Source organism: Heterodontus francisci, chromosome 26, assembly GCF_036365525.1.
Source record: "Heterodontus francisci isolate sHetFra1 chromosome 26, sHetFra1.hap1, whole genome shotgun sequence".
Lineage (NCBI taxonomy): Eukaryota > Metazoa > Chordata > Chondrichthyes > Heterodontiformes > Heterodontidae > Heterodontus > Heterodontus francisci.
Genome location: NC_090396.1, coordinates 72468106 through 72480554, shown reverse-complemented (window position 1 = coordinate 72480554; position 12449 = coordinate 72468106). Strand labels below are relative to the sequence as shown.

General features: G+C 51.2%; 1 protein-coding gene across 2 annotated transcripts in view; it reads left to right on the top strand.

Annotated features, from left to right (window-relative positions):
* ca10a (carbonic anhydrase Xa) overlaps positions 1 to 12449 on the top strand; it is a 640282-nt gene that overhangs the window by 572338 nt on the left and 55495 nt on the right. The window contains exons 8-9 of one of the 2 annotated variants that reach the window (XM_068058727.1): positions 5459 to 5633; positions 11220 to 11294. In XM_068058727.1, coding sequence (XP_067914828.1) covers positions 5459 to 5633; positions 11220 to 11245 — 201 coding nt within the window. In that variant the 3' untranslated portion in view covers positions 11246 to 11294. The remainder of the gene's footprint in view (positions 1 to 5458; positions 5634 to 11219; positions 11295 to 12449) is intronic. The other variant, XM_068058728.1, reaches the window with a different exon arrangement.

Below are 12449 nucleotides of genomic sequence, written 5' to 3'. Positions count from 1 at the left end.
GGATCTGTATCCCAGTGAGGGTCAGTGTGTGTGGAACTGTATCCCAGTGAGAGTCAGTGTTTGTGGAACTGTATCCCAGTGAGAGTCAGTCTGTGTGGAACTGTATCCCAGTGAGAGTCAGTCTGTGTGGAACTGTATCCCAGTGAGAGTCAGTGTGTGTGGAACTGTATCCCAGTGAGAGTCAGTGTGTGTGGAACTGCACCCCAGTGAGAGTCAGTCTGTGTGGAACTGTACCCCAATGAGAGTCAGTGTGTGTGGAACTGTACCCAGTGAGAGTCAGTGTGTGTGGAACTGTACCCCAGTGAGAGTCAGTGTGTGTGGAAATGTACCCCAGTGAGAGATAGTGTGTGGAACGGTACCCCAGTGAGATTCAGTCTGTGTGGAACTGTACCCCAGTGAGAGTCAGTCTGAGTGGTACTGTACCCGAGTGAGAGTCAGTGTGTGTGGAAATGTACCCAAGTGAGAGTCTGTGTGCGGAACTATACCCCAGTGAGATTCAGTCTGTGTGGAACTGTACCCCAGTGAGAGTCAGTGTGTGTGGAACTGTACCCCAGTGAGAGTCAGTGTGTGTGGAAATGTACCCCAGTGAGAGTCAGTGTGCGGAACTATACCCCAGTGAGATTCAGTCTGTGTGGAACTGTACCCCAGTGAGAGTCAGTGTGTGTGGAACTGTACCCCAGTGAGAGTCAGTGTGTGTGGAACTGTACCCCAGTGAGAGTCAGTGTGTGTGGAACTGTACCCCAGTGAGATTCAGTCTGTGTGGAAATGTACCCCAGTGAGAGTCAGTGTGTGTGGAACAGTACCCCAGTGAGAGTCAGTCTGTGTGGAACTGTACCCCAGTGAGAGTCAGTGTGTGTGGAACTCTACCCCAGTGAGAGTCAGTGTGTGTGGAAATGTACCCCAGTGAGATTCAGTCTGTGTGGAAATGTACCCCAGTGATAGTCAGTGTGTGTGGAACTGTACCCCAGTGAGAGTCAGTGCATGTGGAACTGCATCCCAGTGAGAGTCAGTCTGTGTGGAACTGCACCTCAGTGCGAGTCAATGTGTGTGGAACTGTACCCCAGTGAGATTCAGTCTGTGTGGAAATGTAACCCAGTGATAGTCAGTGTGTGTGGAACTGTACCCCAGTGAGAGTCAGTGTGTGTGGAACTGCACCTCAGCGCGAGTCAATGTGTGTGGAACTGTACCCCAGTGAGAGTCAGTGTGTGTGGAACTGCACCCCAGTGAGAGTCAGTGTGTGTGGAACTGTACCCAGTGAGAGTCAGTGTGCATGGAACTGTACCCCAGTGATAGTCAGTGTGTGTGGAACTGTACCCCAGTGAGAGTCAGTTTATGTGGAACTGCACCCCAGTGAGAGTCAGTCTGTGTGGAACTATACCCAGTGAGAGTCAGTCTGTGTGGAACTGTAACCCATTGAGAGTCAGTCTGTGTGGAACTGTACCCCAGTGAGAGTCAGTGTGTTTGGAACAGTACCCAGTGAGAGTCAGTCTGTGTGGAACTGTACCCAGTGAGAGTCAGTGTGCGTGGAATTGCACCCCAGTGGGAGTCAATTTGTGTGGAACTGTACCCCAGTGAGAGTCAGTGTGTGTGGAACTGCAGCCCAGTGAGAGTCAGTCTGTGTGGAATTGTACCCCAGTGAGAGATAATGTGTGTGGAACTGTACCCAGTGAGAGTCAGTCTGTGTGGAACTGTACCCCATTGAGAGTCAGTCTGTGTGGAACTGTACCCAGTGAGAGTCAGTGTATGTGGAACTGCATCCCAGTGAGAGTCAGTCTGTGTGGAACTGCACCTCAGTGCGAGTCAATGTGTGTGGAACTGTACCCCAGTGAGATTCAGTCTGTGTGGAAATGTAACCCAGTGATAGTCAGTGTGTGTGGAACTGTACCCCAGTGAGAGTCAGTGTGTGTGGAACTGCACCTCAGCGCGAGTCAATGTGTGTGGAACTGTACCCCAGTGAGAGTCAGTGTGTGTGGAACTGCACCCCAGTGAGAGTCAGTGTGTGTGGAACTGTACCCAGTGAGAGTCAGTGTGCATGGAACTGTACCCCAGTGATAGTCAGTGTGTGTGGAACTGTACCCCAGTGAGAGTCAGTTTATGTGGAACTGCACCCCAGTGAGAGTCAGTCTGTGTGGAACTGTACCTCAGTGCGAGTCAATGTGTGTGGAACTGTACCCCAGTGAGAGTCAGTGTGTGTGGAACTATACCCAGTGAGAGTCAGTCTGTGTGGAACTGTAACCCATTGAGAGTCAGTCTGTGTGGAACTGTACCCCAGTGAGAGTCAGTGTGTTTGGAACAGTACCCAGTGAGAGTCAGTCTGTGTGGAACTGTACCCAGTGAGAGTCAGTGTGCGTGGAATTGCACCCCAGTGGGAGTCAATTTGTGTGGAACTGTACCCCAGTGAGAGTCAGTGTGTGTGGAACTGCACCCCAGTGAGAGTCAGTCTGTGTGGAATTGTACCCCAGTGAGACATAGTGTGTGTGGAACTGTACCCAGTGAGAGTCAGTCTGTGTGGAACTGTACCCCATTGAGAGTCAGTCTGTGTGGAACTGTACCCAGTGAGAGTCAGTGCGTGTGGAACTGTACACCGGTGAGAGTCAGTCTGTGTGGAACTGTACCCCAGTGAGAGTCAGTGTGTGTGGAACTGTACCCCAGTGAGATTCAGTCTGTGTGGAACTGTACCCCAGTGAGAGTCAGTGTGTGTGGAACTGTACCCCAGTGAAAGTCAGTGTGTGTGGAAATGTACCCCAGTGAGAGTCAGTGTGCGTGGAATTGCACCCCAGTGGGAGTCAATCTGTGTGGAACTGTACCCCAGAGAGAGTCAGTGTGTGTGGAACTGCACCCCAGTGAGAGTCAGTCTGTGTGGAATTGTACCCCAGTGAGAGATAGTGTGTGGAACGGTACCCCAGTGAGATTCAGTCTGTGTGGAACTGTACCCCAGTGAGATTCAGTCTGTGTGGAACTGTACCCCAGTGAGAGTCAGTCTGTGTGGAACTGTACCCCAGTGAGAGTCAGTCTGTGTGGAACTGTATCCCAGTGAGAGTCAGTGTGTGTGGAACTGTATCCCAGTGAGAGTAAGTCTGTGTGGAACTGTACCCCAGTGAGAGTCAGTCTGTGTGGAACTGTACCTCAGCGAGAGTCAGTCTGTGTGGAACTGTATCCCAGTGAGAATCAGTCTGTGTGGAACTGTACCCCAGTGAAAGTCAGTGTGTGTGGAAATGTACCACAGTGAGAGTCAGTCTGTGTGGAACTGTACCTCAGTGGGAGTCAATGTGTGTGGAACTGTACCCCAGTGAGAGTCAGTGTGTGTGAAACTGCACCCCAGTGAGAGTCAGTCTGTGTGGAACTGTACCCCAGTGAGAGTCAGTCTGTGTGGAACTGTACCCCAGTGAGAGTCAGTCTGTGTGGAACTGTATCCCAGTGAGAGTCAGTCTGTGTGGAACTGTATCCCAGTGAGTGTCAGTCTGTGTGGAACTGTACCCCAAAGGGAGTCAGTCTGTGTGGAACTGTATCCCAGTGATAGTCAGTGTGTGTGGATCGTACCCCATTGGGAGTCAGTCTGTGTGGAACTGTACCCCAGTGAGAGTCATTCTGTGTGGAACTGTAGCCCAGTGAGAATCAGTCTGTGTGGAACTGTACCCCAGTGAGAGTCAGTGTGTGTGGAACTGTACCCCAGTGAGAGTCAGTGCCTGTGGAACTGTACCCCAGTGAGAGTCAGTGTGTGTGGAACTGTATTCCAGTGAGAGTCAGTGTGTGGAACTGTATCCCAGTGAGAGTCAGTCTGTGTGGATCTGTATCCCAGTGAGGGTCAGTGTGTGTGGAACTGTATCCCAGTGAGAGTCAGTGTTTGTGGAACTGTATCCCAGTGAGAGTCAGTGTGTGTGGAACTGTATCCCAGTGAGAGTCAGTGTTTGTGGAACTGTATCCCAGTGAGAGTCAGTCTGTGTGGAACTGTATCCCAGTGAGAGTCAGTGTTTGTGGAACTGTACCCCAGTGAGAGTCAGTCTGTGTGGATCTGTATCCCAGTGAGGGTCAGTGTGTGTGGAACTGTATCCCAGTGAGAGTCAGTGTTTGTGGAACTGTATCCCAGTGAGAGTCAGTGTGTGTGGAACTGTATCCCAGTGAGAGTCAGTGTTTGTGGAACTGTATCCCAGTGAGAGTCAGTCTGTGTGGATCTGTATCCCAGTGAGGGTCAGTGTGTGTGGAACTGTATCCCAGTGAGAGTCAGTGTTTGTGGAACTGTATCCCAGTGAGAGTCAGTGTGTGTGGAACTGTATCCCAGTGAGAGTCAGTGTTTGTGGAACTGTATCCCAGTGAGAGTCAGTCTGTGTGGATCTGTATCCCAGTGAGGGTCAGTCTGTGTGGATCTGTATCCCAGTGAGGGTCAGTGTGTGTGGAACTGTATCCCAGTGAGAGTCAGTGTTTGTGGAACTGTATCCCAGTGAGAGTCAGTCTGTGTGGAACTGTATCCCAGTGAGAGTCAGTCTGTGTGGAACTGTATCCCAGTGAGAGTCAGTGTGTGTGGAACTGTATCCCAGTGAGAGTCAGTGTGTGTGGAACTGTATCCCAGTGAGAGTCAGTGTGTGTGGAACTGTATCCCAGTGAGAGTCAGTGTTTGTGGATCTGTATCCCAGTGAGAGTCAGTGTGTGTGGAACTGTATCCCAGTGAGAGTCAGTGTTTGTGGAACTGTATCCCAGTGAGAGTCAGTCTGTGTGGATCTGTATCCCAGTGAGAGTCAGTCTGTGTGGAACTGTATCCCAGTGAGAGTCAGTGTGTGTGGAACTGTATCCCAGTGAGAGTCAGTGTGTGTGGAACTGTATCCCAGTGAGAGTCAGTGTGTGTGGAACTGTATCCCAGTGAGAGTCAGTGTTTGTGGAACTGTATCCCAGTGAGAGTCAGTGTGTGTGGAACTGTATCCCAGTGAGAGTCAGTGTTTGTGGAACTGTATCCCAGTGAGAGTCAGTCTGTGTGGATCTGTATCCCAGTGAGAGTCAGTCTGTGTGGAACTGTATCCCAGTGAGGGTCAGTGTGTGTGGAACTGTATCCCAGTGAGAGTCAGTGTGTGTGGAACTGTATCCCAGTGAGAGTCAGTGTGTGTGGAACTGTACCCCAGTGAGAGTCAGTGTGTGTGGAACTGTACCCCAGTGAGAGTCAGTGTGTGTGGAACTGTATCCCAGTGAGAGTCAGTGTGTGTGGAACTGTACCCCAGTGAGAGTCAGTGTGTGTGGAACTGTACCCCAGTGAGAGTCAGTGTGTGTGGAACTGTACCCCAGTGAGAGTCAGTGTGTGTGGAACTGTACCCCAGTGAGAGTCAGTGTGTGTGGAACTGTATCCCAGTGAGAGTCAGTGTGTGTGGAACTGTATCCCAGTGAGAGTCAGTGTGTGTGGAACTGTACCCAGTGAACGCCCCCAGCAATAAAATCAGGAAATTAAGAACTTTCTGTTTCTCTCTCATTTCAGATGCATTCATTAAGACTCCTGAGCCAAAATCAACCATCACAGATATTCCTGAGCATGAGCGATAACTTCAGACCAGTGCAGCCCCTCAATAGCCGTTGTATCCGAACTAACATCAACTTCAGCCTCCAAGGAAAGGACTGTCCCAACAACAGAGCACAGAAGCTGCAATACCGAGGTGAGGACCCTTAGATATACATCCCTTGTACTGTACCCCAACTCTGTACCCCAACTCTGTACCCCAACACTGTACCCCGACACTGCAACCCCGACACTGTACCCCAACTCTGTACCCCGACACTGTACCCCGACACTGCAACCCCGACACTGCAACCCCGACACTGCAACCCCGACACTGTACCCCGACACTGCAACCCCGACACTGTACCCCGACACTGTAACCCCAACACTGTACCCCAACACTGTACCCAGACACTGTAACCCCAACACTGTACCCCAACTCTGTACCCCAACACTGTACCCCGACACTGCAACCCCGACACTGTACCCCAACTCTGTACCCCGACACTGTACCCCGACACTGCAACCCCGACACTGTACCCCGACACTGCAACCCCGACACTGTACCCCGACACTGTAACCCCAACACTGTACCCCAATACTGTACCCAGACACTGTAACCCCAACACTGTACCCCAACTCTGTACCCCAACACTGTAACCCCGACACTGTACCCCGACACTGTAACCCCAACACTGTACCCCAACTCTGTACCCCAACACTGTAACCCCGACACTGTACCCAGACACTGTAACCCCAACACTGTACCCCGACACTGTACCCGACATTGTAACCCCAACACTGTACCCCGACATTGTAACCCCGACACTGTACCCCAACACTGTTCCGCGACACTGTAACCCCAACACTGTACCCCGACACTGTACCCCGACACTGTAACCCCAACACTGTAACCCCAACACTGTAACCCCAACGCTGTACCCCGACATTGTAACCCCGACACTGTACCGCGACACTGTAACCCCAGCACTGTACCCCGACACTGTAACCCCAACACTGTACCCCGACACTGTACCCCAACACTGCAACCCCGACACTGTACCCCGACACTGTGACCCCGACACTGTAACCCCAACACTGTAACCCCAACACTGTACCCCCAACACTGTAACCCCAACACTGTAACCCCGACACTGTACCCCGACACTATACCCCCAACACTGTACCCGACACTGTAACCCGACTCTGTATCCCAACACTGTACCCCGACACTGTACCCCGACACTATACCCCCAACACTGTACCCGACACTGTAACCCCAACACTGTACCCCGACTCTGTATCCCAACACTGTACCCCGACACTGTACCCCGACACTATACCCCCAACACTGTAACCCCAACACTGTAACCCCAACACTGTACCCCGACTCTGTACCCCAACACTGTACCCTGACACTATACCCCCAACAGTGTATCCGACACTGTAACCCCAACACTGTACCCCGACTCTGTACCCCGACACTGTACCCAGACACTGTAACCCCAACACTGTACCCCGACTTTGTACCCCGAGACTATACCCCAACACTGTAACCCCAACACTGTGCCCCAACTCTGTACCCCGGCAATGTACGCAGACACTGTAACCCCAACACTGTACCCCGACTCTGTACCCCGACACTATACCCCGGCACTGTACCCTGACACTGTAACCCCGACACTATACCCTGACACTGTACCCCCGACACTATATGCCGGCATTGTACCCTCAACACTGTACCCCGACACTGTACATACCCTGACACTGTACGTACCCCGACACTGTACGTACATGAGACTGTACCCCGACACTGTAACCCCAACACTGTACCCTGACTCTGTACCCCGACACTGTACCCCGACACTGTAACCCCGACTCTGTACCCTGACACTGTACCCTGACGCTGTACCCTGACACTGTAACTCCAACACTGTACCCCGACTCTGTACCACGACACTGTACCCCAACACTGTACCCCGACTCTGTACCCCGACTCTGTACCCCGACTCTGTACCCCGACTCTGTACCCCGACTCTGTACCCCAACACTGTAACCCCAACACTGTAACCCCAACACTGTACCCCGACTCTGTACCCCGACACTGTACCCCGACACTGTACCCTGGCACTGTACCCCGACACTGTACCCCGACACTATACCCCGACACTATACCCCGACACTGTACGCTGGCACTGTTCCCCGGCACTGTACCCCGACATTGTACCCCGACACTGTACATACCCTGACACTGTAGGTACGCGAGACTGTACCCCGACAATGTACCCCAACGCTGTTCTCCGACGCTGTACTCCAACACTGTCCGTACCCAGCACTGTACTCCAACACTGCACCCAGACACTGTATCCCGACACTGTACCTTGACTCTGTACCCTGGCACTGTACACCCACACTGTACACCGACATTGTACCCTGACTCTGTACACCCACACTGTATCCCGATTCTGTACCCTGACACTGTATCCCGACACTGTACCCCTACACTGTATCCCGACATTGTACCCTGACTCTGTACCCTGACACTGTATACCGACATTGTACCCTGACACTGTACCCCGATTCTGTACCCTGACACAGTACACCGACACTGTACCCCGATTCTGTACCCTGACACTGTACACCGACACTGTACCCCGATTCTGTACCCTGACACAGTACACCGACACTGTATCCCAACACTGTACCCCTACACTGTACCCTGCCACTGTACTCCGACATTGTACCCCGACATTGTATCCCTACACTGTACCCTGACACTGTACTCCGACATTGTACCCCGACATTGTATCCCTACACTGTACCCTGCCACTGTACCCCGACATTGTATCCCTACACCGTACACCGACACTGTACCCTGACACTCTACTCCAACATTGTACCCCGACATTGTATCCCTACACCGTACACCGACACTGTACCCTGACACTCTACTCCAACATTGTACCCTGACACTGTATCCCTACACCGTACACCGACACTGTACCCTGACACTCTACTCCAACATTGTACCTCGACACTGTACACCGACATTGTATACTGACTGTGTACCCCGACAGTCTACCCCGACACTGCACCCTGACTCTGTACCCTGACTCTGTACCCTGACACTGTACCCCGACTCTGTACTCCGACTCTGTACTCCGACTCTGTACCCTGACTCTGTACCCCGACACTGTACCCCGACTCTGTACTCCGACTCTGTACCCCGACAATGTACGCTGACTCTGTACCCCGACTCTGTACTCCGACTCTGTACCCTGACTCTGTACCCCGACACTGTACCCCGACTCTGTACTCCGACTCTGTACCCTGACTCTGTACCCTGACACTGTACCCCGACTCTGTACTCCGACTCTGTACTCCGACTCTGTACCCCGACAATGTACGCTGACTCTGTACCCCGACTCTGTACTCCGACTCTGTACCCTGACTCTGTACCCTGACACTGTACCTCGACTCTGTACTCCGACTCTGTACTCCGACTCTGTACCCCGACAATGTACGCTGACTCTGTACCCCGACTCTGTACTCCGACTCTGTACCCTGACTCTGTACCCCGACACTGTACCCCGACTCTGTACTCCGACTCTGTACCCTGACTCTGTACTCCGACTCTGTACCCCGACAATGTACGCTGACTCTGTACCCCGACTCTGTACTCCGACACTGTACTCCGACTCTGTACCCTGACACTGTACCCCGACTCTGTACTCCGACTCTGTACCCCGACAATGTACGCTGACTCTGTACCCCGACTCTGTACCCCGACTCTGTACCCCGACTCTGTACCCCGACTCTGTACGACTCTGTACCCCGACAATGTACGCTGACTCTGTACCCCGACTCTGTACTCCGACTCTGTACTCCGACTCTGTACTCCGACTCTGTACCCCGACAATGTACCCTGACTCTGTACTATGACACTGTACTATGACACTGTACTCTGACACTATACCCTGACTCTGTACCCTGACAATGTACCCTGACTCTGTACCCCGACTCTGTACTCCGACTCTGTACTCCGACTCTGTACCCCGACAATGTACGCTGACTCTGTACCCCGACTCTGTACTCCGACACTGTACTCCGACTCTGTACCCTGACACTGTACCCCGACTCTGTACTCCGACTCTGTACCCCGACAATGTACGCTGACTCTGTACCCCGACTCTGTACCCCGACTCTGTACCCCGACTCTGTACCCCGACTCTGTACGACTCTGTACCCCGACAATGTACGCTGACTCTGTACCCCGACTCTGTACTCCGACTCTGTACTCCGACTCTGTACCCCGACAATGTACCCTGACTCTGTACTATGACTCTGTACTATGACACTGTACTCTGACACTGTACCCTGACAATGTACCCTGACTCTGTACCCTGACTCTGTACCCTGACAATGTACCCTGACTCTGTACCCCGACTCTGTACCCTGACTCTGTACCCCGACAATGTACCCTGACACTGTACCCTGACACTGTACTCTGACTCTGTAGCCCGACACTGTACCCTGATACTGTACCCTGACTCTGTACCCTGCCAATGTACCCCGACACTATACCCTGACGCTGTACTCTGACTCTGTACCCCGACACTATACCCTGACAATGTACCCTGACAATGTACCCTGACACTGTACATCAACTCTGTACACCGACTCTGTACCCTGACACTGTACACCGACACTGTACACCGACACTGTACACCGACACTGTACCCTGACACTGTACTCTGACTCTGTACCCCGACATTGTACCCTGACACTGTACATCAACTCTGTACACCGACTCTGTACCCCGACACTGTACACTGACTCTGTACCCCGACACTGTACACCGACTCTGTACCCCGACACTGTACCCCGACACTGTACATCAACTCTGTACACCGACTCTGTACACCGACTCTGTACCCCGACACTGTACATCAACTCTGTACACCGACTCTGTACACCGATACTGTACCCTGACACTGTACTCTGACTCTACCCCAACACTGTACTCCGACACTGTACGTACCCCGATACTGTACCCTGACACTGTACCCCAATAGTGTACATAGCTCGACACTGTACCCTGACACTGTACCCCAACACTGTACATACTCCAACCCTGTACCCCAATACTGTACCCCGACACTGTACCCACCCTGTCACTGAATGGTACAGAGTTCTGTAGTTCCGGCACACAGTGGCTTTGACCAGGGTCTGTGCTGAGATAATCAATCCCGGCTGGGGCAGCACTGGCAGCTCTCCAATGGTCCTCAGTACCCGTGGCCCTGGGGATCCTGATTTTTGATTACTGGCGTAGAGTGTCTGATTGGAACTGGAACAAGTCTTCAGGCACTGTCCGTCCATATAAGGCACTGCACAGTGATCAGGAACAGGGATCCAAAGTGACTGATCCATGTCTAGCCCAGAGGATGCTAAAGAGCAGCAGCACTGTCCAGTTGTGATCACCTAACACAGCGCGGCTCAGGAACTGGAGCTGGGATTTTGTTTGACTGTGTGGCCTAGACCCACAGTGCATGCAGCAGAGTGGGGTGGGTTGGGTTGGTGGTGGATGGGGAACAGACAATTGCCCTCAGCGGAGCTGTAAGCAGTGTGAGTGTACATCCCACACATGGTACGATGGAGCCCCCTGTGTGTTTACTGCATTGTGTAAATCTGTGGTAGGAACCAATCACTTTTTAAGACCCTTCAACTGGGTTACATCTTTCAGCTCAACAAAGTGTTCAGTCGGGATGAGCTGCGACATTCTTTCCCTTCCAAATTGATCCGAATTGACCCACGTAAGGTAAGTGTAGCTTCTGGATATATGTCCAAGCACACATATATCCATAATATATATATTATACATATATAATATTTATGTGTATATATGTCAGCACACATGCATTATATATTATATACATATAGCTTATATAAAGTATATGTATATATATATATATCTGCATATGTATTATATAAAAAGATATATGGAATATATATAATATTTATGTGCCTATGTGTATCTGTCTACATCTATCGACACACACAAACATATATAAACATAAAAGCAAAATACTGCGGATGCTGGAAATCTGAAATAAAAACAAGAAATGCTGGAAATATTCAGCAGGTCTGGCAGCATCCGTGGAGAGAGAAGCAGAGTTAATGTTTCAGAGTTAACATTTATATATAAACATATATATCCTGCCAACAATGGGTGAATTCATTCAACCCCATTGTTGCTGTTGGACTGATGGGGGTGAGGGCAGGGTAGTAGAACATATATAATTTATATAATATATATATATATATATGTAATGTGCATCCATCAATATATAACCAGAGAAATTCCAAATCCAAGCTCAGACGTGGATTAACCTCGGCTTTGTTCATCTGCACTGCATAGCACAACTGGCTCAGAAAGGAAATGTGACACTCACTGGATCAATGTGACACTCACTGGATCAATGTGCCACTCACTGGATCAATGCGACACTCACTGGATCAATGTGACACTCACTGGATCAATGCGACACTCACTGGATCAATGCGACACTCACTGGGTAAATGCGACACTCACTGGGTCAATGTGACACTCACTGGGTCAATGTGACACTCACTGGATCATTGTGACACTCTGGGTCAATGCGATACTCACTGGATCAATGTGACACTCACTGGGTCAATGTGACACTCACTGGGTCAATGCGATACTCACTGGATCAATGTGACACTCACTGGATCAATGCGACACTCACTGGATCAATGTGACACTCACTGAATCAATGTGACACTCACTGGATCAATGTGACACTCACTGGATCAATGTGACACTCACTGGGTCAATGCGATACTCACTGGATCAATGTGACACTCACTGGATCAATGTGACACTCACTGGGTCAATGTGAAACTCACTGGGTCAATGCGACACTCACTGGAATAATGTGACACTCACTGG